The 27,414-nt window shown below is 47.5% G+C and overlaps 1 protein-coding gene across 2 annotated transcripts in view; it reads left to right on the top strand.

Annotated features, from left to right (window-relative positions):
• The window catches only part of AUTS2 (activator of transcription and developmental regulator AUTS2), a 656,992-nt gene that overhangs the window by 424,599 nt on the left and 204,979 nt on the right, over positions 1–27,414 (top strand). For both annotated transcript variants that reach the window (XM_066636105.1, XM_066636104.1), the window contains exon 6: positions 10,765–10,794. In XM_066636105.1, the coding sequence (XP_066492202.1) occupies positions 10,765–10,794 (30 nt within the window). The remainder of the gene's footprint in view (positions 1–10,764; positions 10,795–27,414) is intronic.

The raw sequence follows: 27,414 nt of genomic DNA, 5'->3' as shown, positions 1-27,414 counted from the left end.
CCTAGAAAAGAGGCACCTGAGGGGGGACATGATTGAGACATACAAAATTATGCAGGGGATGGACAGAGTGGATAGGGAGATGCTCTTTACACTCTCACATAACACCAGAACCAGGAGACATCCACTAAAATTGAGCGTTGGGAGAGTTAGAACAGATAAGAGAAAATATTTCTTTACACAGCGTGTGGTTGGTCTGTGGAACTCCTTGCCACAGGATGTGGTGACGGCATCTGGCCTGGATGCCTTTAAAAAGAGATTGGACAAGTTTCTGGAGGAAAAATCCGTTACAGGGTACAAGCCATGATGCGTATGTGCAACCTCCTGATTTTAGAAATGGGCTATGTCAGAAGGCCAATGCAAGGGAGGGCACCAGGATGAGGTCTCTTGTTATCTGGTGTGCTCCCTGGGGCATTTGGTGGGCCGCTGTGAGATACAGGAAGCTGGACTAGATGGGCCTATGGCCTGATCCAGTGGGTATGTTCTTATGTTCTTATGTTCATGCAAGAACTTGGTGTGGAACATTTTTTTTTTCCCCTCACTCTGTTCACTTTGTACATTTGGAAATAAGTTCCAATGTATTCAGTGAACTTCAGGCCAAAGGACACATTATGACTATAGGCGGGAGCAATCAGTGATAATGAAATAAAAACACATAACACTGCTTTCTGAACTTATTAATTTTGGAAGGAAGGAAGGAAGGAAGGAAGGAAGGAAGGAAGGAAGGAAGGAAGGAAAAGAAAAAAAACCAAATATGTGAAAAGCAAAACCATTTGGTTTTTGTATATTATTTAATAGGGGGTGCATGAATCATCATGGCTGTGGCTGCATCTGCTGACACTAGATCACCTATATTTCCTTCCTAGTACACTTTTAAAGTGATTATAATTTATAATTGTAATGCAAATTTTGAATAAAAACACATAACACCAATTTCTGCATTTCTCACTTTGGAAAACACTGAAATCCGTGAAAAAAATAAAACCGTTTTCTCCCACCTCTAATTGCAACAAATACACGTGCCCCCCAATAATTCAGTGGGTTTAGCACCTTCTAAAGCCAGAAAAGGTCCCAGTTTGTATTTAGCTAGCAAACGCAAAACGGCCACTGAAAAATGTAAGTATCATGAATGTGGGTGAAAGCCTAAATAACTCACTTGATATACAAAAGTACAGTAAAATGAATGAGCAGAGCATCATCATAGAAGCACGTGGAGAATTGTTCAAACATCACAAATTTGGCTGAAAGACTTCTGGTTGTAATTGAAACACGTCAAAAGAGCAGGCTGTCGAAAAGCAGGGGATACTTTTATGTAACGTAGTCCTTTGGTTTTGAAATCCCTGGGAGGATCTTTTCCCAAATGCAGTATTTGCCTGGGGAGATAAATGTGTGCAGAAGGAATGGGGATGGGGGTGTCTTCTGTGTGTTTCAGTGTGGGGAGCAGGGTTTGCCAAATGTCCCCATCCCCTGTAACCATGGGCAGTGTCTTTGGCTACAGTAATGTGTGAACTGATCTAGGGAAGGAAGTGTTTGCAAACATGCAACCAAGGTCCCAGTCCTGTCCAACTTTCCACTACCTCTGCAGCCCCAAGGTAAGGGAACAAACATCCCCTTATATTGGGGAGGCATCTGGGGAGGAGACACACGCTCTCTCTCTCTCTCTCTCCTCTTTTTTTTTTTTTTTTGAATAATTGCACAATGTATTTTAAGCTTAATGTGTTGTTGATTCAACAGTGCTCTCCTCAGCAAGTTGTGGCTGGCTGTTCTATGTGACAACACCAGGGATGGGCGAGAATTTGCCTTCTCTGTTTCTTTGTGCCAATCATTTTTGTTGCTTAAATGTGCCTTGTTTCATTTGCCCATTCCTTTCATGACACATGGCCATGTTTCAGTGCCTCGTTCACTTTCTTGGGGTGGGGCAGCAGTGGGGCATGATTTTGCTGCGTCACCAGGAATTGGACTCTTGTTAAAGCTGGGTTGGAGGATGCCTTGTAGGCCATCTTATCCAATGCCCTGCGCCGTACAGGAAACCAACTTCCCCAACAGATGGATGTCCAGCCTCTGCTTGAAGATCTCCAAAGGTGGGGTGCCCACCCCACCTGCCAGGAAATAGTCCCATTGTCAGACTGCTTTTACCATTCACAAGTTCCCCCTAATATTCAACCAAATCGATCCTCCAGGAACTTAAGTGCATTCAACTGAGCCCTGCCCTTTAGGGCAGCAGAAGACAACTCTTTGTCCTCTTCTGCATGAGAGCCCTTCAGGTATTTGAAGAGCGCCATTGTCTCCCTGCTCGGTTTTCTCTTCTCCAGGTCAGACATACCCCCATTCCTTCAATCTTTCCTCATAGGGCTTGTTTGTTAAAGCAAAATATACTCCCCCGCAACCCATATCTTAACCAATGTTGAGTCAGAGATAAATACATGTAGACAGAGTGATTTATTTACACTGCTGACAGGTTTCGGACTTCCATTAAATTTGTCTCAATCTCGTGGCAATATCACAAGAAAACAACTGCAGCCAGTGCCCTATCCTATAAATGGATCTTCCCCCCCCCCCCAACGGGGCCCTCTCTTTTTCTTCCTGCTTTATAATTCATGACTGGCATAGTTGTGATCTATTTTTTTCTTTATTATTTATGGCAACTTTTATCTGTGTGGGATGATTCATAATTTAAATTGTCCATGCAAGACCCTGGGGAAAGCAAGGATTACTGTAAATCTAACGCCAGTCAACAGGCAATGTGAAGCCAAACCAATTTCTGGGGGGGGGGGGGTAGAAGAAGAGAAAGGCTGATTCTGATTTCACATGCACTTTGGTATGGAGAGAACTGGGCATGTGACATAGCTGAGCGATGGAGACCATGTTTTGCATACAGAAGGTCCCAGGTTCAGTCTCATAAGAACATAAGCCCTGCTAAATCAGGCCAAAGGCTCATATAGTCCAGCTTCCACTAGTCCACTATTTCACAGTGGCACACCAGAGGCCTCAGGGAGCACACAAGACAAGAGACCTCCATCCTGGTGCCATTCCCTTGCACCTGTCGCTCAGAGGAACCCTACTTCTAGAGAACCAGGAAGTTGCATATATCCATCATAGCTTGTTACCTGTGAGGGACTTTTCTCCTATAAATCTGTCCAATCTCCTTTTAAAGGCATCTAGGCCAGATGCCACCAACACATCCTGCAGCAAGGAGTTCCACATATTAATTACATGCTGGGTAAAGAAATATTTTCTTTTGTCTGTTCTAACTCTTCCGACACTCAGTTTTAGTGGATGACGCTTTGTTTCTGGTGTAAGGCTGGGCGAAACCCTAAAGAGCTGCTACCAGTCAGGGTAGACAGTGCTGACCAAGGGTCTTGTCTTCAGTAGAAGACAACTTTGTATTGTCAATTGCTTAACCATCTGTACTGGTTACCAGTATGTTTCTGGGTCTAATTCAAGGCACTGGTTGTTGTCTGTAAAGCCTGGTATTACATAGGACTTGGATACATAAAGGACTTCCTTCTCCACATATATCTTCTCACACTGGAAACAAGGTGAGATGAAAATGGTTGAAAGTCACTGGTACAGATAGTGCCTCTCATTGTCCTGAATTAACAGCAACACCACAACAAAGCCACCAATGTGGGCAGCTACCTGAGGGTCAAAATAAGGTGGTCTTCACTGAAGGTCAATAAGGAAGGGGCCAGAGGAGCTTCCTGAAGAAGGGAGTTCCATAGTGTGGGTGATGCCACTGAGAAGACCCTGTCTCAAGTTCCCACCAACATACTGGCCATGGTATGTGGTAACTCCTGAAGATGTTAGTGCTGGTAAGATGTGGATTATAGTCTTATGTGGGCGGACCCTCAGAGGACCTCCAGACACAACTAGAATTTCCTTCTGGGTGCATCTGGAGGTGTTCTGAGGCCTACCTGGGATAATGCAGAGCGTCTGAGACCCACGGAAGCCTCCACAGGCCTCTTTGAGCCTCAGAAGGCCTTCTGGAGGACTCAGAAAGCCTCTTCCAATTTGCTCGTCAACCAGCATTTAGAGTGGTTTTCTGAGACCTCCGGCAGGCCTGTGGAGGCTTCCATGGTCATTAGAAGGCCTGCCGGAGGTCTCAGAAAACCATTTCCCGTTTGACAAGGAAACTGGAAGTGGCTTTCTCCCAGTATCCACAGCATCTGCAGTGACTCAAATCCATGGATGCTGTGGGGTGGGGTACAGTGTATCCCCACCACGATGCCTTTTTCCACAGTGTTGCTCCCGGCCAGCTCCCCGCCCGCAGTGCACGCCTTCCGCTTGCCGCCTCCCTCGCGCCGAGCCCCATTTCCAAATGAGGGCCGCTGCTTCCCTTTACGGATGTACAAATAACTTGCCCTCACCTGTCAAGCATGCTCCTTGTATTTTACTCGGCCCATTATGGATGCAATCTGTCTGTCAGGGATTTGCATAGCTCCTTTCTTGAGAAGTAATGACAGCAATTTCTCTCCCCACGCTCCCTTTTCGGAGTGTCTCATTTAACGGCACCTGCGAAACCGACAGGCGCAGAGATGAGAAGTGAAAGAGAGCAGTTGATTAAATCATCATCAAGTCGGGCCTCCGAAAGTCAATCCTGCTTCCCGTCCGCAATGATATCCCTTTATCTTAACGTAATGAGCTATGGCACTTCTGCATCGGGTAATGTGATAAGTTCTATTAGCGCGTTCCATTTGCTTCGCAAGCAAGGGCGAGTCTTTCTGGCAATCTTGTACCACCGCAATCAAAGCAATTGGCTTCACAGGCAGAGAAGAAAGAAGCAAATGTTCTGCCTTTTTTTTTTTTTTAATGGATCACAACATGGTTGGGGCAAAAGAAATATGGGAGGCCTGCGAATTATTTTAACCCATCATGTGCTTTGCTTCTCATCTACTGCTAGGAGACTGCAGTGTGCGCGCACCAGTTCGTGGCGTAGCTGGGAGGGGCTCAAAGCACTAAGTTTTGCAGGGAGCCTCACTAACGTGCAAGGGGCCACCCTCCCTCAGAGCCCAGTGTACAGCTAAGAACATAAGAACAGGCCCACTGGATCAGGCCATGGTCCATCTAGTCCTGTATCTCACAGCAGCCCACCAAATGCCCCAGGGAGCACACCAGATAACAAGAGACCTGCATCCTGGTGCACCTTTTTTGCTTCTCTTGCCCAGGATGGTTCCAAAGGGGAGAGACCCCCTTTACCCAACTGCAAATTAATCTAAATCCATGTCAGTGGCAGGCCTCTCCAGCCTTGATACCCTGGGGCAAAGGTCCAAGATGGCACCCCTGCAGAATGCTGCCCCCCCGCATGCAAATCCACTTTTTTATGGATCACGACACTCCTTTGGATCACAGATGCTTCTCATCTACTGCTTGTCTTTAAACGGTGCTTCTGTTTTTCCGGAAGCAAGCACAGTTTCTAAGCCCCTCAGGAGCCTCAGAGAGGTTTCCACAGGCCCTAAAGGCTCGTGCCTGGGGCATTTGCCCCATCGTCCCATGGGAGTTCCACCTCTGACCCATGTACATGACAAATGCAATTCTGTGCACGTGCACTTAATTACATGAAGCCATTTCTGCTCAATGTTGCATATAGGCAAAAGCGATAAAATGTGTACACCTGTGGGCTGGGCAGAAACAGGTTATGCAGGGCTATTTCTTGAAGGGGAGCCTCTTCATGAGAAGGCACAGAGTGTGTGAAGCCACCAGTGCCCCCTCCTCTGGGGAGAACCCAGAAATGATGTCACAATGTCACTAGCCACCGCTGTCCCAGGTGCAAGGGCAATGCGGTATGCACTGAGTTCAGCATGCCTCTTCCAGGCTAAGAGTGGATCTTCTCTTGATGCACCTATGAAACCCTGGAGCACATGGACTGAGTGGGTTCATGATGTCACTGCCTCTGAGCAGCCAGTAAACAGAGCCAATGAACAGAGCCAGAGAGTTTCAGCTCCTGGACTGTGGATTGTGACTGTGGAGTAAAGGAAAAGGTGAAGAAACCAAAAAAGCTTTTCTTTTCAGGAGGCAATGCTATATGTATGTTTGCACCAGTGGTGTAGCTGGAGGGGGGCAGAGTACTCAGACTGGCAGCGAGGCAGGCAAGCGGCCCCTCCCTTCGGAGCCATTCCCGGCGGGGGGGGAGCAAAACAGAGACATACGGCTCCGTTTTGCTCCCCCCGCCGGGAATGGCTCCGAAGGGAGCGGACGCTTGCCTGCCTCGCTGCCTGTCTGAGTGCTCTGCCCCCCCTCCAGCTACACCACTGGTTTACACTTTGCTTTCCTCTCCCTTCCCTGAAAAAGATGAAGTGTTCACAAATTTGCAGCGCGCACGCCTTTAAAGCATCATTAGGGACTCGCAAGAGGTACCATTTTCTCGAACTGACCCATATTTCAAAAGTATCTTTTCATTCTTTGGAGGTATTTTGGCTACCACAAAATAAGGTGCGCTAGAGTCAATTGGAGGCATTATATCGTTAGCTGCAAAAATAAGGCAATTACCGGGGAGGCTCTGCATTCGTTTATAGCTTGAATGGAGAGAAACGCAACCAAAAGATGGACCGAAATCCCACCATGAGTGCTTTGGCCCTGCTCCCAGCTCCCTACCCTGCACCGCCACTTTTAGCGCATCAATATGCTGCAACACAGTGCCACATGCACAGAGAGCATTGGTTCGCAAACTAGGTAATAGGAAGCAGGGCATTCCCCCTTAAGGGGCATGGCCCTGTCTAATGGCAGTGACAGTGCTACAGAGATCACAGCATTGCCACTGTCAAGGGGCTTTTTTACTTATGGGGGGAGGCCGCACTGGCCTCCTGCAGGGTCCTGCAGTTTCACAGGCCCCTCTAATCTCCTCTGCAGCTTGTTTACATTCTCGGCATCACCTGGCAGGACAAAGTTCCAAACAACACAGTCCTGGAACGAGCTGGAATCCCTAGCATGTATGCACTGCTGAAACAGAGACGCCTGCATTGGCTCGGTCATGTCGTGAGAATGGATGATGGCCGGATCCCAAAGGATCTCCTCTATGGAGAACTCGTGCAAGGAAAGCGCCCTACAGATAGACCACAGCTGCGATACAAGGACATCTGCAAGAGGGATCTGAAGGCCTTAGGAGTGGACCTCAACAAGTGGGAAACCCTGGCCTCTGAGCGGCCCGCTTGGAGGCAGGCTGTGCAGCATGGCCTTTCCCAGTTTGAAGAGACACTTGGCCAACAGTCTGAGGCTAAGAGGCAAAGAAGGAAGGCCCGTAGCCAGGGAGACAGACCAGGGACAGACTGCACTTGCTCCCAGTGCGGAAGGGATTGTCACTCCCGGATTGGCCTTTTCAGCCACACTAGGCGCTGTGCCAGAACCACCTTTCAGAGCGCGATACCAGAGTCTTTCGAGACTGAAGGTTGCCAACATACCTCCAATTTAAAACTACTTCCTGACTTCCGCAAAAATTGGAAGTAGCTTTAGATTGGGGATAAGGTCTGCTTACGGTAGCCACAGAGGACATCAGAGGGGGCTGCCAGTCCCCAGGACCCTGAAGGAGCCTAGTGCTGCCCCCCAGGTAAGTAAAAAACAAAAGCCTCTTGGTAGCTGCAGCGCTGCAATCTGTGCAGCACTGCCCCCTCCCCGTCCATGAAAATTCTTACCTGGTTCCCAAATCCCCCTGTAGGGGTTGGGAACCACTGACATAGAGTCCTTCCATCTCTCATGAGCTAATCCAAACAGAGCTAATCCAAAGCTTCCGTGTCAGAGTGCCAAATTATCCCTCCCCATTCCCTATTGAGGAACAAGCGTTGGTTCATCTAGGCTCCCTAGATTGGAAAAAAGAAGGTGTGAATGGGGGGAAAGTAGGGCACTCATCGCATCAATCCCATGATGGACCTCCTCCCGTACCATTTAGTCATGGTCATGCAGAATAACTTACAGCATCATATGCATAGCCTAAATGCTATGCATCACTAGGGTTGGTGTCGCCCCATTTATTTATTTATTTATTTATTTATTTTATTTAGTATATAATAGTACAAGTCACCCAACAAATCAGTAACCAACAAAAAAAAACCCAGTGGTAACTTGATGACACTCACACAACTGAATAAGAGTTCTAGTGTTAGCTCTGATGCATGGAAATGAGAGTTGACTCAGACTAGCACTATTGGTTCCTGCTGTGTCATAACAGCACCTCATTGGCTCTCAGAACTATCGGTTTCCTTGGTCATTTTTGAATTAAAGGAATCCACTTTTTGTTACATAAGGCGGTTGTGTTTTCTTTCTCTGGTTAATTTGCCATAACGTTTGATGGAATACAGATATTTCAGTGTGGTTTGTTTCATTACATTATGCATGAAATTCCCTTTCCAATCATACGTATATAACATGCTGGTGTTATTCATAAATATAAATTTTCCAAAAGGTTTCCAAAATTTGGGGCACTTGTGGTGTCACCCACCCACCCTGAGTGCATCACCTGATGCGGTCCACACACCTCACATCCCTTTGTCATGTCACTGCCTGTGGGACACCAGTATGAATTAGCAATATGTGACCCCATGGATTCTACCTTTGGGGAAGGGCCACACCTGTGTGCGAGATCATTTCTTCGGCCTGCCCGACCTCTCGCATCTCTATCTGCCTAAAACACCAAAGAGCTGTTGCCAGCCAGGCAAGCCATAACTAAATGGATGAAAGGTTTGACACTGGTGGACGTAGCTCCCTAAACCATCCCAGTATCTGGCTCGCAGAGAGCTCGCAGGTAATTAAGGACTGCTGGTATTTAAAAGCAGGTTGCCTCTGGACTTGAAGGATGCATCCATCCATCATGGCTGGGAGTCACGGACAGACTTCCACTCTATGGACTCATCTCGATTCCCCGTTCAAACCATCGAAGCCTGTGGCCATCACAAGGTCTTGGGGGAGCCAGTTCCATAACTGTTGTAGCCTTTTTTGAATCAGGGCCCATATAACACTGCACCCCATCTTGATTGTGGAGCAGATGGATTCTTTCTGCCATTGGACTCTCTCCTCCCTGCCTTTTCCTGGACCCTTTCAGAGACGTTGAGCAGCATTCTGGGTCCGTAGCATTTCCAAATGGAGCCTGGGCAGGGGGGTGTCAGGCCAGGCAGCCTTTGGGCTGAGTGTGTTTATTGCCTTTGCATCATTTATGAGCTGGAGGTGCTTTTGACCATCATTCATCTCTGCCAGACGCTGGCACCGCGGGCCCTGGAGGCCTCAGCTGTAAATTGGACAGCCTGCTCATGCTGAGAGTCCTTGGGTCAGCGTGGGAATTTAGCGCCACAAACGGAACTTGTTTTCTCGCCAAGCTGTGTGGGCTGTGTTATGGCGGGGCCTTCCTTGGCAGCCCCCATGCCTGGCCAGATCATGGAGCTGTCACTCATTGGGAAGAAGGGAGCATTCTCTCTCTCTCTCTCTCTCTCTCTCTCTCTCTCTCTCTCATTTTTTTTTAATCGGCTTGGCACCTGTTCCGATTCCATAATGGAGACCAGTCGGTCTCGTCCTGCGCCATATGTTTAGCTCTAGAGACAAGGTGCTGCTGGGTAGCGCAGTAATGATTTGATGGAGGAATTAAGTGGACCTTGAAATTAGAACTGGACTGTCAGAAGAGGCAGGAAGGCTTAATATGTTGGCAAAGGTACTGATGGTTCCCGGGGAGAGAGTCGCTGCTAGTGCACTCGGCAGAGTCACTACAGTGCAGGAAAACATTGTAGTGGAACATTCAGATGGTGTTGATTACTTTCACAGTGAGACGTAATGAGTTATGGGGTGGGCAGGTGGCGGAAGAGAGAGACACGGATACAGGCTTTCTCCCCATGTAAACCTGGCTTGCTCAACTCTCTCTCTCTCTCTCTCTCTCTCTCTCTCTCTCTCTCTCTCTCTCTCTCTCTCTGATTGCATCCACTTGCAACAGAGACCAAGGTGAGAAAAAGAGGCTCACCTAATCGGCCAGGTTGGGGCCAACTGCCAATTGCTCCTCCCTTTCCAGAACTACCAACCATGGCCATTCCGCCTGGCTGCATCAAAAGGGAACTGACACGATGGGATGGACTGTCACTTCCGTTTGATGTCTTTCGTCCCAGAACTAACCACATCTCATGATGTTCCACCTGGACGTTCCAATGTTAATGTCACTGAATGGAGGTTTTTTTTGTACCTGAATCTGCCCAATGCCTCCTGCTTCCGGCTTGGTGTCATGAGGGGGCCTGTCCCAGTTGTCCGCTGCTCCAACCACCGTCTCACTCGCTGGAGGAGAAGGGAGAAGAAGAGCAGGAGAGGAAGTGGGGGGAGAAGAGAGGAGAAGGGAGCTAGAGTGCCCCCTACTCCCCTTTCCTCTGCTATGCTCTGTCCCTTTCAGTGGGCACCTTGGACAGGTGCAGTAGCCTGGCCAAAGGGGAGGCGGGGTAAGTATTGCAGGCGCTACATGCCATCTACCCTTCCCACTCGCTATTGGAGCCATTGGGGCAGTGATAGCAATACATAGGTGCTCAGCAAACGCCTATGTAGTGCCGTCGCTGCCGCTGTGGCTCTGTCAGCGAGTGGGAGGGACCACTTACACAGTGCGTTGTGGCACCTGCTATACTTACCACACCTGATGCACCCCCTGGCTACACTCCTGGGCAGGTGGTCTTATGCTACCCCACTCACCTGATAATCTGCCGTCTGCTGTATTGGACTGAGGCATTGCCAGAATCAAATGTTTTATGTGTCTCGTTCTTGCTTTCGGTATCCTTCCTTGTCCACTCACGCTCACGTAGTGTTTCCTTTGCATTGCAGTGTGACAGTGACAGCGATCCAGAGGAGAAGGTAGGACCAAATTCTTTTCTTCTGCATGTTTTCTGTCCTCTCCTGGTCATGACACGTTTCAGCGCCTGGTCTCACGTTCCTCTCCAGTTTGTGACGAAGTGCGCATTGCCTAAACTTGTGTCTGAGATGCTCCATCATGCCTTTGTCCAAAATCCAGCACAGATTCTATGACTGGCCAAGTAGAGACAGTGATTTCTCTCCTGCCACATCCCCCCAGACCCTCAGGAATTTTGCAAATTATTTCTCAGCTACCCAGTTATGAAGGTGGATTCAGGGGTCAATCAGGTTGGGCTTGGGCCGACACCTAAGGACCCACCTGTGGCCCTTGATGCAACCACACTTGCTGCCTATTGCCGCCTGGCAACCATAGTCATTGGGCCCTGGTTTGCTGGGTGATGATAGGTGCCAGCAATGGACATCCTCTCCATGATGGTGGCATTTTCAATTTTCCTTGTTCCACCCCCCTGATACAAGGGGTACCATGAGGGCCCCAGCACTTTGTGAAATTCTCATCACAGGGTTTGCCCCCTAACCCCTTGGAGTGATAATAGACTTCCTGACATACCAGAAGTTCTCATACTCAGTCAAAGTTAGGAGCTAGCTTCCAACAAGAACCAAAGGTTGATTCAGAATTTCTTGGTCTCGACTATGAGCGTTACGCAACTTTGGAAAGAATGTTCCATTCCTAAAATAAAAAGTCTGGCTAATAAGACTTTGGGGACATTGTAATGATCTGTTCTCAACAATGTATTCCATTTGCATAAGATGGACAAGAATTCAATCGCATAAATGTTAGCGAGCATGGGGTTTGTTTCAAGAAATGAAAAACATAAGGACTGACATGGTTTTGATAGTGCAGTTCAAGATGTAAATAATGCTTTCCGTATGTGAATTTCTTTGTGTTTTTGAAAATGCTGAATATTAATTTTAAAAATCACTGCTCAAAAAATGGCAACAGTCAAGGGGGAAAAAAAATGATCTGTACATTCTGGAAATCACCCAAACTTCCTGGAAATCAACCAAAAGACCCTGGTGAGAATGGAACTGTGAAATTGGGGTGAGCAATTAGGCCCAGCACCAGAAACCATTGCCCAGCACAGTCTGGCCACTGACCAGTTAGGAACAGTACACTGCATATCCTATGAATTGTGTTATACAACAACAAACCCCCAGAGAACTGAAGGTAGGCTGGTTCTGAACACCTACAACGGCAAAAGATATTCCTGCAAATGCTCAAATGTTTGATGTACAACAATATCCTTGACAATATTTTTTTTTAGTTTTGCACTTTTCTCATCACTCCAGTGAAAGCAACGTTGCTTGATCTTCTTAGAATACAACGTTACGCGATGGGGTCTTAAATATATTATCCACAGTCATGCCACAGTTCCTTTGCTGATAAAGAATCGTGCATTAGTGCTTGATCATGGGGTTGCATTTGGGGTGTATCAGTGACATAAAGAGTGTTCTGTTATTGGTTGGCTGAACTCAGGGGTGTAGCTAGAGGGGGTGCAAAGCACTAAGTTTTGCAGGGAGCCTCAGCAAGGTGTGCAAGCTGGCCCTCTCCCCATTGGAGCCTTCAGTTGGGGGGAGCAATTGGCCATTCTCCAAAGGGGAGGGGGAGGGGCTGCTTGCATGCCGTGCTGAGGTTCCCTGCAAATTGTAGTGCTTTGCACCCCCTCTAGCTATGCCACTGGCTGAACTGTCAAGTTGCATGTTGTGAAATCATACTTGCAACAGCCATTGTGAGTCCTTCTTAGTGGATTTTTCCAGGTATACTGTTGGTCTTTGAATCATTGGCTACTAGATGTTTGGAGCAATTAATGTAAGGAGAACTGTTATATGCTCTGCTGCCCCATAAGGTGACCCACCTGAAGCTGCAGTGCAGAAGGACTTGTGATTATACTGGGATCTGGAGCAATTTTGCACACCCAGTTTACCCTCTGGCTTCTCCTGAATTTGTAAGGCTCTTGCCAGTGCGGGTGCCATCCAGATAGATGTCAGCCCACTGTACTACAGGACACTTCTCTGTACTCACTGAAAGCGACATGCAGCACCCAGAAGTCGTTTGGCAGTGACACAATGACATCATCGTGTCATCACATCATTGCACCACTGCTAAAGTGCTTTTGGGTCTGCCGTTTGCGGCTGTTCAAAGCCTCGGGAGGCCCGTCTGCCACCAAATGCTCGGGCCTCTGCTTGGTGGGGGTTTAGATGGCATGCCTCTCAACCTCCCAGGCCGTGTCATCCAGGGCGAACCACCCCCCGCCCCTACCCCTGACTTCACCTCCTACTTGTTACACTACTGTCTCTGAAGTTTCCGGGTTAAGATGGAGCTGTACTTGAGCAGCAAGGACTTGTGGGTATGCTTTCCTGTGTGGACCGATTATATAATCTCCCAGGTGTGGGATTGTACCCCCAGGTCTTGGTCTTCATATAGCTTTTGGACAAAGAGAAAAAAGAGAACAACTTGGAATAGCCATAGACCATTATGAGCCGCAAGAACTGACTATCTGTCAGCCCAGTTAGAATTCAGAGCTTGTTATTATTGAGCGTGGAGGGAGCAGCAGTCATTTCTGAAGACACAGATCTACTGTGTCATTAATTGGTATGTTTGGACAGGAAAACGGTGGTCTGTTAAGGCTTTTGATTTCAATTTGTGTGCTGTGATAGTTTTTGCGTCACCTCTTGCTCCCTGAATCGGTGACAATTCTTTTTACGTGTGTGTATATATATATATATATATTTAAAAAACCCAAACGCCCTTTAAAGGAGACATGCCCAGAGCTTCAGATATATAGATATTTTAACACCGCTGGCTCCTGCAGCCCTCGCCAAAGATCTGAGGGCCCTGCGCGTTCATTTGAATTCAACGTACGTTGCCTGTTCTAAAAAAAAAAAAAAAGCGCGACACATCATCATTTGAACGGGTCAAGCGTATTCAGATGAAGACAAATGGTGCTTATTTGATTTCTTTAAAATCAGGAAATGAAAAAAGTGCTCTCTAGAGAAATTATGTTCTGCCTGACAGATGATAGACCGAGGCCTGAGCTGCAGATAAGAACAGACGGCTCTGTTCTTGCTGGGATTTTTTTCCCTTGTCCCTCCCCCCCTTTTCTTTTTAAAAAATCTCCGAAGGACGGTTAGGACTGCCAGCGCACTGACATGTGCATTATCCGTGTCATTTTAAACAAAGTGACCCAGAGAAAAGAGCACTCTGGCGTGACATGATAATGGTCTGTTGGATGACAGGTAAAGTACACACTCGGAAAAGAGGCTGGGTGTTATGCTTTTGTTTAACTGACACGTTGAAAGTTCCTTTTGCTCAGAGAGGTGGGAGATCTCTTGGATCTTTCTTCAATCAGGCAGTGGCAGGGGCTCTTAATAAGAACATTCTTAGTACTCCGGAAAAACATAGGATGGCACAGCTGACGCTCCTGTCCGGCGCCATAGACCGGTGTCGCTGAAACTGGTGTTAGGACACATGCTTTGCATGAAGAAGGCCCTCAGCTCCATCTCCTGGAAGCAGGGCTAAGAGAGACCTGCCTGAGATCAGGGCCAGCTGATGATATCCTCGACACCTGAGGTTGCAAGTCAAATCCTGCCTTCCTTGCTGATATTTCAGTTTCATCTTCTCCTACTCCATGGAACCTGGCAGGACAAAGTTCCTAACAACACAGTCCTGGAACGTGCTGGAATCCCTAGCATGTATGCACTGCTGAAACAGAGACGCCTGCGTTGGCTCGGTCATGTTGTGAGAATGGATGATGGCCGGATCCCAAAGGATCTCCTCTATGGAGAACTCGTGCAAGGAAAGCGCCCTACAGGTAGACCACAGCTGCGATACAAGGACATCTGCAAGAGGGATCTGAAGGCCTTAGGAGTGGACCTCAACAAGTGGGAAACCCTGGCCTCTGAGCGGCCTGCTTGGAGGCAGGCTGTGCAGCATGGCCTTTCCCAGTTTGAAGAGACACTTGGCCAACAGTCTGAGGCTAAGAGGCAAAGAAGGAAGGCCCATAGCCAGGGAGACAGACCAGGGACAGACTGCACTTGCTCCCAGTGTGGAAGGGATTGTCACTCCCAGATTGGCCTTTTCAGCCACACTAGATGCTGTGCCAGAACCACCTTTCAGAGCATGATACCATAGTCTTTCGAGACTGAAGGTTGCCAATACTCCATGGATTGGATAAAGAACAGTGCAACCCACCACTTTTGTCTCTTTCACCTTCCTCCTCCTCCTTCCTTTTTTGGTTCAGGAAATTGGGGGGATGACAACAGGGAACTGGGGGATTTGATCCAGGGAATTGAGGAGGAAGACTAGAGGCGAGTGAGTGAATAGACATGGCTGCCAATCTTCTGCCTAAGCTGAGTGTCTCACTTGGCCTCGTGGACGGGCTGGCCTTGCCCAAGACGGCTGCTAGTTAAGGGTCCACCAAGTGTGGCTAGATGGACAAACAGCCCAATCTGATGAAACTGCTATGTCACTGGAACTTGTGTTCCGGCGGTGCGGGGTGCTCCGTGGCGATCACAAAATGTGACGCTGGCGCAACCTGGGCGCCGCCACAAATGGTGAACGGTGGCAGCCGGTTGACTGAGGCCTCTGCAGGGAGCTGGACACCCATACGTTGGGGGAGGCAGTGGTCAAAATGGGGCGGGGCGGGTGGGGAGCGGGGTGGGGATGGGGATGCATTAAGGGGCAGGAAGGGGACGATTATCAGTGGCGGCAGCTCAACCGATATACCCCTTAAATGTATGTTTTAAGAGTAGCAGTAATGATGGCCTTGTTTTTTGCCAGCCATCTCCTTGGAGCCAGCTGTCCTTGTGGTCATGTGAAGTTAACAAAGAAAAAGGAGAAGGGGCTGCTTTTTCCTCGCCTTTGACCCCCCCCCCCATGCAAAAGGCTCCTGATGCTTGAGTGGTAATAAAATTTAAGCTGAGGATGCCGGCATTAAGACGATTATGTGCTTGATACTTGGGGGGGAGGGGAGCTGAGGGTTTCACAGGCTTGAGCACCTGCTCTGTGGCCTGCCTCAACCATCACATTCTCTCCAGAGGGGCTCTTTTCTGTCTTTTGTCATCTTTGTCACCCAGCCATTTGTCGTCGTAGGTAACACACCCCTCCCCCCAACTCCCTCCCTCCCGTGCGCTGCGCACGCACTCCTCCCCGTCCCCTTTAAAAAAATTTTTTCTTTTCTTCCAGTGCCCATTTTGTGTCGAAAATTCGTATTTACTTTGGGAATGTAATTTGTTCCTCATGGATAATATGACCCTTAGCGGAGCTGGATCATGGGTTAGTTGAAGTGATATTTTCCGCTAATGGTAGTCGTACATCATTGCTGTCAGCTCGGGTTAGGAGGCAAGCACATTACAGCTCCATTTTACCTCTGCAGGCATCGGGGATTATTTGCCATGAGTGACTATGACATGACCGCACTACAGAGTACATTAAAATTTTACTAGCTTCTCCGGCAAGTTCCCGGGCTCCTGTCTATGCTCCAGGCAGGCAGTGCTGGCGGACACCTCTGAGGGCCTGGCTGCCCACTTCAAGGAGATTCACTGTCAGCAGCCAAAGGAATCTTTACTCTTTCTCCCCTTTCCTTGTCACTTTACCCCTGGAGTCCAAGATCATCCTCTGGCACTAGGTGTAAACCGTCATGGAGGCCAACCAAAGTGTTGGAACAGATATTTGGTATATGTGAAATAATGTCTTTGCCTTCCTGTCTTTTGGCCTCCCGTTCACAACCGGAGGGGAACATAAGAACATAAGCCCTACTGGCTCAGGCTAAAGGCCCATCTAGTCCAGCTTCCTGCATCTCACAGGAGACCAACAGATGTCTCAGAGAGCATCCAAGACAACAAGATACCCGCATCCTGGTGTCCTCCCTTGCATCTGGCATTCTGACATAACCCATTTCTAAAATCAGGAGGTTGCACATACACATCATGGCTTGTAACCCGTAATGGATTTTTCCTCCAGAAACTTGTCCAATCCCCTTTTAAAGGCGTCCAGGCCAGATGCCATCACCACATCCTGTGGCAAGGAATTCCACAGACCAACCACACGCTGAGTAAAGAAATATTTTCTTTTGTCTCTCCTAACTCTCCCATCACTCAATTTTAGTGTATGTCCCCTGGCTCTGGTGTTGTGTGAGAGGGAAAAGAACATCCCCCTATCCACTTTATCCATCCCCTGCATAATTTTAAATGTCTCAATCATGTCTGATCTTGTCTGATCTTGAAAGCTAAGCAGAGTCAGGCCTGGTTAGTAATTGGATGGGAGACCGCCTGGGAATACCGGGTGCTGTAGGCTTATACCATAGTCTTTCGAGACTGAAGGTTGCCAATCAAATCATATCCAGGCTCAGGCAGTGTTAACGTGTCATGGAAGTCAACCAAAGTATTGGAACAGATACTTTGCATATATGAAATAATGTGTTGTTGTTGTTTTCTACCTTCCTATCTTTTGGTCTCCCTTTCGCAGCTGGAGGGGCTGCAATGTAAAACAGAAATCTGATTTTACCTGATTTATTTATTACAGTATTTATATACAGTGGGTCCTCTTTATCCATGGGTTCAGAACAAATGAATTTGACCCACCGCAGGTTCCAAATCCACAGCTGGGACCTGCTGAGGACCTCCCAGACGCAGCTGGGAGGTCGTGCCTGGGAGGTCTTCTGAGTCGTAGGGAGGTTGTATGTTAAAATACTTGCCGGAGCATTTTAACAGGCACTTCCAACCTTCACGAACTGGCATTCTGAGGTGTGGGGAGATCGCATGTAACCTCCCTGTACCGTAGGAAACAGGCTGGGCCACAAATTTATTTATCCACGGTTTTTGGCATCCACAGGGGTTCTGGGAATGGAAGCCAGCAGCTTCCAGACACCCATCCAAGGAAAGACCCAAGCTGACCCTGCTTAACTTTCCAGGCAAGGTAAGAGCTCAACCTCCAGACCACACCACCTGACCTTTTACACCCCACTTTCAATGTTAGAGTGGTGGTTGGTCTGTGGAACTTCTTGCCACAGGATGTGGTGATGGCATCTGGCCTGGATGCCTTTAAAAGGGGATTGGACAAGTTTCTGGAGGAAAAATCCATTATGGGTTACAAGCCATGATGTGTATGTGCAGCCTCCTGATTTTAGAAATGGGCTATGTCAGAATGCCAGATGCAAGGGAGGGCACCAGGATGCAGGTCTCTTGTTGTCTTGTGTGCTCCCTGGGCATTTGGTGGGCCGCTGTGAGATACAGGAAGCTGGACTAGATGGGCCTATGGCCCGATCCAGTGGGGCTGTTCTTATGTTCTTATGTTCTTAAATCAATGAAACGGAACTCAGATGGCAATTTGGGGGGGGGGGTTGAGTAAAAAAGGTTTTTGCTTACCTCTCCTGACCCATTTGTTGCTCCCTAGGGCATGGCAAGGTACAGGATTGAGATGTTAATTTCACAATAGCTTCACAAGTCAATGCTTTTTGCCCGTTTATGATCCTCCTCTGCACCAGTGGCATAGCTAGAGAGGGTGCAAAGCACTAAGTTTTGCAGGGAGCCTTACCGCAGTATGCAAGCAGCCCCTCCCCTATGGAGCCATTACGGGCAGTGAGAACAAAACAGAGGCATTCACCTTTCTACCTCTCTGCATTCGCCTTCATTTTGCTCTCAAGGCCTGGAGTGGCTCTGAAGGGGAGGGGGCGGGCCGCTTGCCCACCGCAGTGAGGCTTCCTGCAAAACTAAGTGCCTTGCACCCCCTCTAGCTACGCCACTCGTTCTCATGCTTGTTGCTCTATCTCCAACCGTTCTCTACAGCTTCAGGAACAATTGTGGGTCACTTAGCAACGTTCCAATCGATGAGGGACTGCATATATGACGGTCCACTGTTGGTTTTATTGTACAGTTACAAAACAGCTGAAAACTCCTTACAGCTGAAAACTCCTTACCATGGTATTGGTTGTGTTTTCATTAGGAGGGCCTCAGAGGCCTCTTCTGGGTCATTTGGGGCCTCCATGGGGTTTGGAATGGCCTGCAGAAGCCTCCAGAAACTACTTCTGGTTTTCAGAAAACGATTTCTGGTTTGCTTCCTCAAACTGGAAGTAGCTTCCGGAGGCTTCTGAGAACCAATCTGCGGACAGGGAGGCCTGACCTGACCCAAAAAACCTTTGAGGCCTCCTAATGTCAACACCACCAATACAAAGGTAGGTTTTTCTGTATTTTTACATAATGAAAAAATTGTTTTTACGATGTGCTGAGGAGAACATCACCCTATTGTTAAGAGACACGTACCTGCATTGCAATTTTGGTCCTGCATTCCCAGAGTTGATGACATCTTTTGGATGATCTCCAATCTTCCATCATCAATGGAAGATCAATGGATCATTGATGATGATCAATGGATAACACAGGCCAACGCACGTTTGGCTTCCTTAAATGTTACACCAATTCCTGGGTATATTTGGGGTGCCGATTCCAAAAATGGCATCCGTTTTGCCTTATCACGTCTAGTTTTGGAGACACAGCATAGCCTCTTCAGTGAATGGTTCAAGCAGCTTCCTCATGAAAAAGCCTACACCATGGCTGTAGGTGTAGCCATACACAGATATATATCCCCACATCCCTGAGGACTGGGGATAAGAATAGGCCCTCAGTTTGGCTGTACTTGTCGTAAGAGGCGACTAAACAGCCACCGGGTAGATGGGACTCGTCAGTCTGGGAAGGCAGCTCATCTGAGAGAAGGAAAACTCTGATCCCAAACCTCCACTGCCTTGTGGCAACATCCAGTTATGGAAAAGGCTTCAGGAGTCAACCTCGAGGCAATATCAGGAGCCGGAGTCCCTGAGGCAGTTCATGGCTGAACACAGTCACGTTCTGGCAACTCCTGCGACGCTGCTGGAACCAACCGTATTGGCTTCTGCCTTTCCATTGGACCATTTCAGCGACATGGAGAGGGGGGATTTGCTGCATGGGTAACAGCCTATCCTCCATACCTACTTTACCCAGGTTTTGCGCACTGGAGAGGACACTCTGTTGCAGAACACTATTCAGAGCGCAATAACATAGTCTTCCGAGACTGAGGGATGCCAACAAGACAAGACACAGATATATAGTTTTGGAGATATATCTGTATAAACTAGACGCGATCTCCAAAACTAGACGCGATAGGGCAAAATGGATGCCATTTTTGGAATCAGCACCCAAAATTCGTATCAAACCACCATAAAGTTTGGGAAAAACTTTTCTGACCCTCAATTTTGTAGCCCTGTGTAATCAGATGGATGATCTCCAATCTTCCAAGCTGGTTCCTGTGTCTTCCAAGGCCAGGAAGGCAGATTTTTTTTTAAAACAACATGTATGTGTGAATTAGGCTTGTAAACGGCACAGAGGGAAGGAACTCACCCATAATGCCGGCCTCCTAATTGGGTTAAGCTTATTAGATTTGGGTCCACATGAAGATAACACTATTTTTCTAAGGTATCATTTGTAGAATCCAGTTGCACTGGAAGTCATAATAAGTAATTTAATCCTGTCGGGTTGCTGGTGACTTATTTGTCCTGTCAGTTCTTTACAGGCAGGGATGCTGAATGCCTCAGAGTTAATGCAGGGTTGCAAGTCAGTTTCATAATGGCAAATGGGTTTCAGGTGGTGCATCGACAACGTGTACTGCAATATTTTTCACAGATCTTGACAGTCCAACTGAGACTAGGAGTAGTGTAGCTGTGGGTACCACTTAACCCTGCCAGCTTGGATTTGGAGACATGTTTCAGAATGGGAACTCTCTGTCAGGTGTTAAAAGGGGATGTCAACGGGATGGAGCCCAGAAGCCGAGAACAACACTGTGTAACAAAATTTGAACTATTCCGTGCTTATGATGTTTCTTCATTAATTTTGGTGTGAGGATTTCAAAAATGCGGCTGTTTGGGGCATAGCATCAATAGTGACTTTACTCCAGAAATCTGTGCAATTGTATAATACGACGTGAATTACGATGCATTTAAGGATTCCCAAGCTGTGTGTCACAGTGCCTTGGAATGCCATGAGATGTCCCTAGTCACAGGGGCATTGCGGGATGTCCTAGGTCACCCCGGTCACCTGTTCCCCGGGTGCAGCCATCTTGAATCTCATGAGATTTGGTGAGATCTAACTGCTGCGCTCTTAGAAAGTGGTCACCAACACCTTGGTTCATAGCAGATTCAACATTTAGGGCACAATCCTAACCCACTTTCCAGCACTGACATAAGGGCAATGCAGCTCCAAGGTAAGGGAATAAACATTATAATTTGGGGGGTGGGGGGAATGATTGCTATAAATAACAACCACTGAAGATTTGGCTCTTCAATTAATGAAAGATTTACTTATGCATATGCATTTATGCCCCCTCCTCTCTCTCTCTCTCTCTCTCTCTCTCTCTCTCTCTCTCTCTCTCTCTCTGTGAGTGTGTTTAGCTGGTAAAAGGATTTTAGAAGGTATCATGTTAACAAATATAGTCATTGATCTATGCTCCATCAATGTGTCTAATCCCTGTTGAATATAAGAATGGACTTGTGGGATTATTTCATCCAGTTTCTTGTTTTCCTCTTCATCCTTCCAGATGCCTTCATGATGCCTTCCTGGGCATCGAATCAACAGATCTTCCCCAGTGTTTCTCCCCTGCAGCTGTTATCATTTGGCATAGTTTCCCCCCTTCATGAGTAATATCTCTTGGTAGCCTTCTCATCTTTAAATTGGTCTAACCCCCTTTCAGAACCAAGGGTCATTAAAGAGGGAGACCATCCGTTAGGCAAGGTGGGGGGGGAATTGAGAGAGCAGCCGTACCCTTCACCCCAAGTCTGCTACTGGCACCTCCCTACTGTGTGCCCTGACCCGTAGTGATTGCTAAAAGTGAGCAGAAAAGGGATCAACCACCTCCTTACCTAGCTCCTAGTGCAATTTCCGCCCCCCCCCCCTCCAAGATGTAGAAATGAAAGACTCCCAGTTCAAAGGAGCTCCTTCAGAGTAGGTTCAGAGAGGAGTAATGGAGATGTTCAGAGGGCTGGAGAAGAAACCCTACAAGGAAAGGCTGAGGGAACCTGGTATATTTAGCCTGGAGAAGAGAAGGCTGTGATAACACTCTTCAAATACCTGAAGGGCTGTCATATTGAAGAAGGAACAAATTTCTTCTTGGTTGGGTGGTTTTGCAGAAGAAGGGTGGTTTTGCAATGGAAAAGATTGCCAAGGGAAGTAGTAGATTCTCCCTAACCAACGATCTTCAAGCAGAGGCTCAACAGCTGGAGGTACTCTAGGACACTAGTTTCCAACCTGGGGGTTGTGACTCCAAGGGGGTCACAAGTTGATTTTCAGGGGGTCACGGAGAGTTTGGTGGTGCCTTCTTAAAAAGTCGGGCACCGCCATCATGGAAGCTTGGAAGAACTCAAAACTCAAACATCACTTAGAGGCAGAGCATTCAGAACATTCTAAAAAGGACTTGGAGTTCTTTCGACTTTCAAAAAGTGTGATTTATTAAAAATAATGACTTCACTTCCTGTTTAATGTCATCATCTCTTGCCCTATGTCTTAGGAAGATCCAGACAGATTTTTGTATCCAAGAAGGGGGTCCTGATGCAAAAAAAAAAAGGTGGGAACCACTGGTCCAGGAGGATTTCCTGCTACAGGCAGAGGGTTGGACTAGATGACCTTGCAGATCCCTGCCAACTCTATGATTCTGTGTTGCCCAAGGACACTAGAACCATCCCAGTTTCCATTTCTTATTTTTCCCCAAGAAGTGCGTCAGCCTCGATTCTGGGCTTTGCGTTCACGCACGGCATTTATACATAACAAAATAGTTATTTAAATTAATGGTAGACTTTCATTACATTTTATGCTTGTTTCTGTTCAAGGAAATTCTGACTAAAGAGCATTCAGTTAGCAGCCTTGGCAAATGATTATAAATCCCAGCACTTAACGGCTGTGATAACATTAATCAGAATGAACTCGCTGGCTATTAATGTAGATGTCATATCCAATTCAACAGAAATTCCGTTGTAATTTAGCATTAATTAACGTCCATTTATGGTAAATGGAATCCAGCAGCCACTTTTTCTTAAAGCAAATGGAAATAAGAAAGACTCCAACGACAATCTATTGTTAGGAGAAACAAGAGCTCAAAGCCGCAACTTCAGAGGCAGGATATGGAGTGAAATTGAATTGCGATGAGCACATATTCAACAGCCTGGGAGATTGTTTCCAGAAGATGGTGCTGGGAGACTGGCGCTTGGCCCCCGAGCATCGATCGTTATGTGGTCCCACCGGGTTTCCTCTCATCTCCCATGCTCCCATTCTCAGGGGTGGTCCAAGGACTTTGAGTGCTTGAGGCAGGGCACCAAATGCTGACTGCCCACCCATTGCCTGCAAGCGGCACACCTGATTAATAGCGTGAGACAGCCTGTCCCCAATACCAATGGATTTGAAAAGGAGTCAGGAAAAGTGTGGAAGTAGAGGAAAGGAGAGTGGTCGAAATAAAATGTTCCTTTACCCAGTGCGTGATTTGTCTGTGGAACTCCATGCCACAGGATGTGGTGTTGATGTCTGGCCTAGATGCCTTTAGAAAGGAATTGGACAAATTTCTGGAGGAAACGTCCATCACAGGTTACAAGCCATGATGGGTATGTGCAACCTCCTGATGTTACGAGTAGGCTACCTCAGATGGCCAGGTGCAAAGGAGGGTGCAGGTCTCTTGCTGTCCTGTGTGCCTCCAGTGGCATCCGGTGGGCCACTGTGAAATAAAGTATGCTGAACTAGGTGAGCCTTTGTCCTGATCGTGCAGGGCTCTTCTTGTGGTCTAGAGCAGTGGTTCTCCCTGTGGGCTCATGTCCCTGTGGGACACGATTGGGACATACACAATTATGCAGGGGATGGACAGAGTGGATAGGGAGATGCTCTTTACACTCTCACATAACACCAGAACCAGGGGACAGCCACTAAAATTGAGTGTTGGGAGAGTTAGAACAGACAAAAGAAAATATTTCTTTACTCAGCGTGTGGTTGGTCTGTGGAACTCCTTGCCACAGGATGTGGTGATGGCGTCTGGCCTGGACGCATTTAAAAGGGGATTGGACAAGTTTCTGGAGGAAAAATCCATTACGGGTTACAAGCCATGATGTGTAGGTGCAACCTCCTGATTTTAGAAATGGGCTATGTCAGAATGCCAATGCAAGGGAGGGCACCAGGATGCAGGTCTCTTGTTATCTGGTGCGCTCCCTGGGGCATTTGGTGGGCTGCTGTGAGATACAGGAAACTGGACTAGATAGGCCTATGGCCTGATCCAGTGGGGCTGTTCTTATATTCTTAACTACAATTCCCAGGAAGCCTTGCAAGTCTCTTGTTATCTGTTGCGCTCCCTGGGGCATTTGGTGGGCTGCTGTGAGATACAGGAAACTGGACTAGATGGGCCTATGTCCTGATCCAGTGGGGCTGTTCTTATGTTCTCATTGCACCTCACTGCAGAACGTCTCAAAAGAGTTAGTGGAAGTCAGCTTCGGATCAGTAGTGGAGCTGATGAGGGCCAGTAAATGAAGCGGATACCTGTTGGTGGGCCTTGGTCTGCCCAGGAGAGTGGTCTCAGTCCACTTTCAGATAGCATTATGGCATTCTAGTTTAGCGAAAAGGCAACATGAGAGGCAAAAAGGGAGGACGTGATTGACAGTCCGATCCTATCTGAGCCTAGTGCTACCGAAATGCGCGTTCCAGTGTTCTGGTTAGTACCCAAATGTGTGACTGCCTGGTAACCCTGCACATGCCACCTTAAGCTCCTAGATGGAGAGTGTGGGAAATAAGTGAATGAAACTTAACAAGCCACAGATGTCGGCAATCCAGTCTTCGAAAGGGCACCAGGCTCTGGCGACAGCTCTTACCTTCTCAGAACGCCCCAGGTATGTTTTAACCAGCTTTGTTAAAGGATTTCTGTGGCATGCAGCTGCCAGAATATTGGGGTGTGCAGGACACACACACACACACACACACACACACACACACACACACACACACTGTCTTACAACAGCTTCCTTTATTCTGTCCTAGCTCTATTCCTTGCAGGGCTTCCTTGCTGTACGCTTTCGAGGGCTTTTTAGCACAGTCTCTTCCGAGCCTGGAATCTAAAGAACACCTTAACTCGTGACCTCGGTCTCTTGTTAGCAGAGAAATGAAATCTTTTCTGTGCGCCGAGTCCCCTAGCCCATTATGCTTTCAGGTTTCAAGGTTCCTCATTAAGGCTCTCTAGCCTTCTGCCAAACAGAGGGGAGCTTGGGAAGGGAGCTTTTGTTGCGGGGAGAGCAGCCCGCCTCCCCCCCTCTCGGTCTCCATCTTCTGTGGCAGGAAATGGCTTGCTCTAAAATGGCATTTATCTCTAACTGCTTCCAGGTGAGAAGAAGCAACCCTCCATCTCTGTTGACCTTGGCTTCTCGCTGCTGCTGAGAATATCTGCTGAGATAACTGGGGGCCGTTGCCATTGTGCTGTTGGGGGGGGGGAGTGATAACTCAAGGTTTCTCCAATAATAAAATGTGAATACACAATGCTTTTCATGTGAAGGGAAAAGACAAAACAGACAGGCTTTCCTGAGCAAACCATACTTGTACGGAAGAGCATAAGAAAAGCCCTGCTGGATCGTATCTAGTCTCACATCCTGTTTCCTACAGTAGCCAACCATATGGACCAGGTTGCTGCAAGCCTGGAGAAAAAGCCATGTCCTGGGATCCCTAAGACACTTCCACCTACCCCTGATGGCACCCTGGGTTCTATCACTGTTGCCAAAGCTGGAGGTTCAGGGGTTGGCCAGGCTAGGGGAGCCTTGTTTATGGGTGTGGGCCTTAACAACTGGTGCCCCCACCTCACTGACACCTGATGCCTCTCTGCCTCTTTCTCCCCAGAAAGGGCATCCTGTTTGGGGACTCAGAGGCAATGCTGTGTCCCCTGTCCTGTGCTTAGAGTCTGATCTAGGGGATAGGGGAACAGTCAGGTCAGAAGGACCACTCTCGGCCTTCCTGACCAGGTTGGTGCTCTGGCCTCGACCCACCAGCCAGGAATCCTAACAGCTGAAGCCACTGGAACCAGCGACTCAGAAAGTTGAGAACCCAGAGCCAACACCTTGAACTAGAACAAGTCATGGCAGGTCCACAAAGGACCAATCCCCTCAAGGAACCAGTCCCAGAACCCCACGCTCCTCTGAGCCTATACTGTTACTCAGATAAAGGGTCAGGAAAAATGTAATGGGATAATGGAAATTGCAAGATTTCAGGGCGCAGAGCAGCTCCTTTAGATCTTCTGCAATTCAGTCAGGGGGGCGAAGTCTAGGTCTGAAGATGTCCTCTGCCCCAGCAAGAGGAGGTCATTCACTTGAAGCTCTCCATAGTGCTGCAACCCTGACGCCATAGGCTTCCCCTTGGGGACAGGATGGGATGGGACTGGAGTAGTCACCACTGATAGTCCATGAAGTTGCCTGATACCCGTTGAATGTATCCGTGCTACAATTCTACATACATTTAACTGGAAGCAAGTCCCACTGAATGGATCTGATTCATCACAGACAGCTCGGTGTATATGTAAAACTCCTTCCAGGCAGATGGATTGGAGGATTCGTGGTTCTAAGTGTCCTCTAAAGCCTCAGACATATCCCCCTTAGCTGGCCTTTCCTAAATGAAAAAAAAAAAATCAAAACGTTGCAGGTTTTTTCATCCAGACTTGAAAACAGAGCAACCATAGAATGGAAGACTACTTTTGGAAAGGAAATTCTTGCACAGTGATAATTTACAATAATAAGTGATACTATAATCGTATCCTGAACTAAGTTGCTTAACATCATAGCAAGGTAAGAAAGCCCTCATCTTTGTTGAAGCCAAGATGAATAGAATCAAATTTCCTGATAGATTCTAGTCTAGCAGTTTCTCCCTGAAGGCTCTTGTAAAAATCCATTTGCTGTTGACATGCAAGGGTAGAAAGTGGAGTCCTGAGTTTAAAATGTTTAGAAAACTTTACTTTCGTATATGCCTTCAACTCCCCCAGTAATAGCAGCACAGAAACACCCAATTTGTCCTTCTATCACCCAGTAAGTTCCATTTTCAGCCATTTGACAAGTGTTTTATTTCTTTATTGTTTTACAGACAACATTTTCAAGAGAGTTCTATCTGTAAGTCACCATAGAAAACTCCTATAGGTTAGAGCTTTGTGCAACACAAATGCTTAGAATTTTTTTTTTTAATAATCTTGTGCCTCTCCCAGCAGCCTTTGTGCAGTCTGTAATTATGCAGTATGAATGGGTTCCATCCGGCCTTTTATTGGAATGACCTTGCCATTGCATTTGGAGAGTCTTATCAAAGACTTTTACGCTGAGCTCCAATAAACCAGAACAACGGCTCAAACCTTGATGACTGATAAGCCTCAAAGTAGCAGTTAATTGGTGAGAACAGATCTTGTCAAATCTCCTTCAAGAGCCTGGAAAGATCTCCTTTGCTGGCCCTCCTGGTTGCAGCTCGCAAACAGACAGCAAGTCATTGCAATCCTTCCCTTCCTGATTTGTATGCAGTCTCAGTTTCTTATAATGTCGGATGTGACTGCAGAATATAGAATATGAACATGGGGAACTGCCGTCCACTGAGTCAGTCTTT

The sequence above is a fragment of the Tiliqua scincoides genome, chromosome 8, assembly GCF_035046505.1.
Source record: "Tiliqua scincoides isolate rTilSci1 chromosome 8, rTilSci1.hap2, whole genome shotgun sequence".
Taxonomy (NCBI): domain Eukaryota; kingdom Metazoa; phylum Chordata; class Lepidosauria; order Squamata; family Scincidae; genus Tiliqua; species Tiliqua scincoides.
The sequence above is the reverse complement of the archived record's forward strand: the minus strand, read 5'-3'. Positions and strand labels throughout refer to the sequence as shown.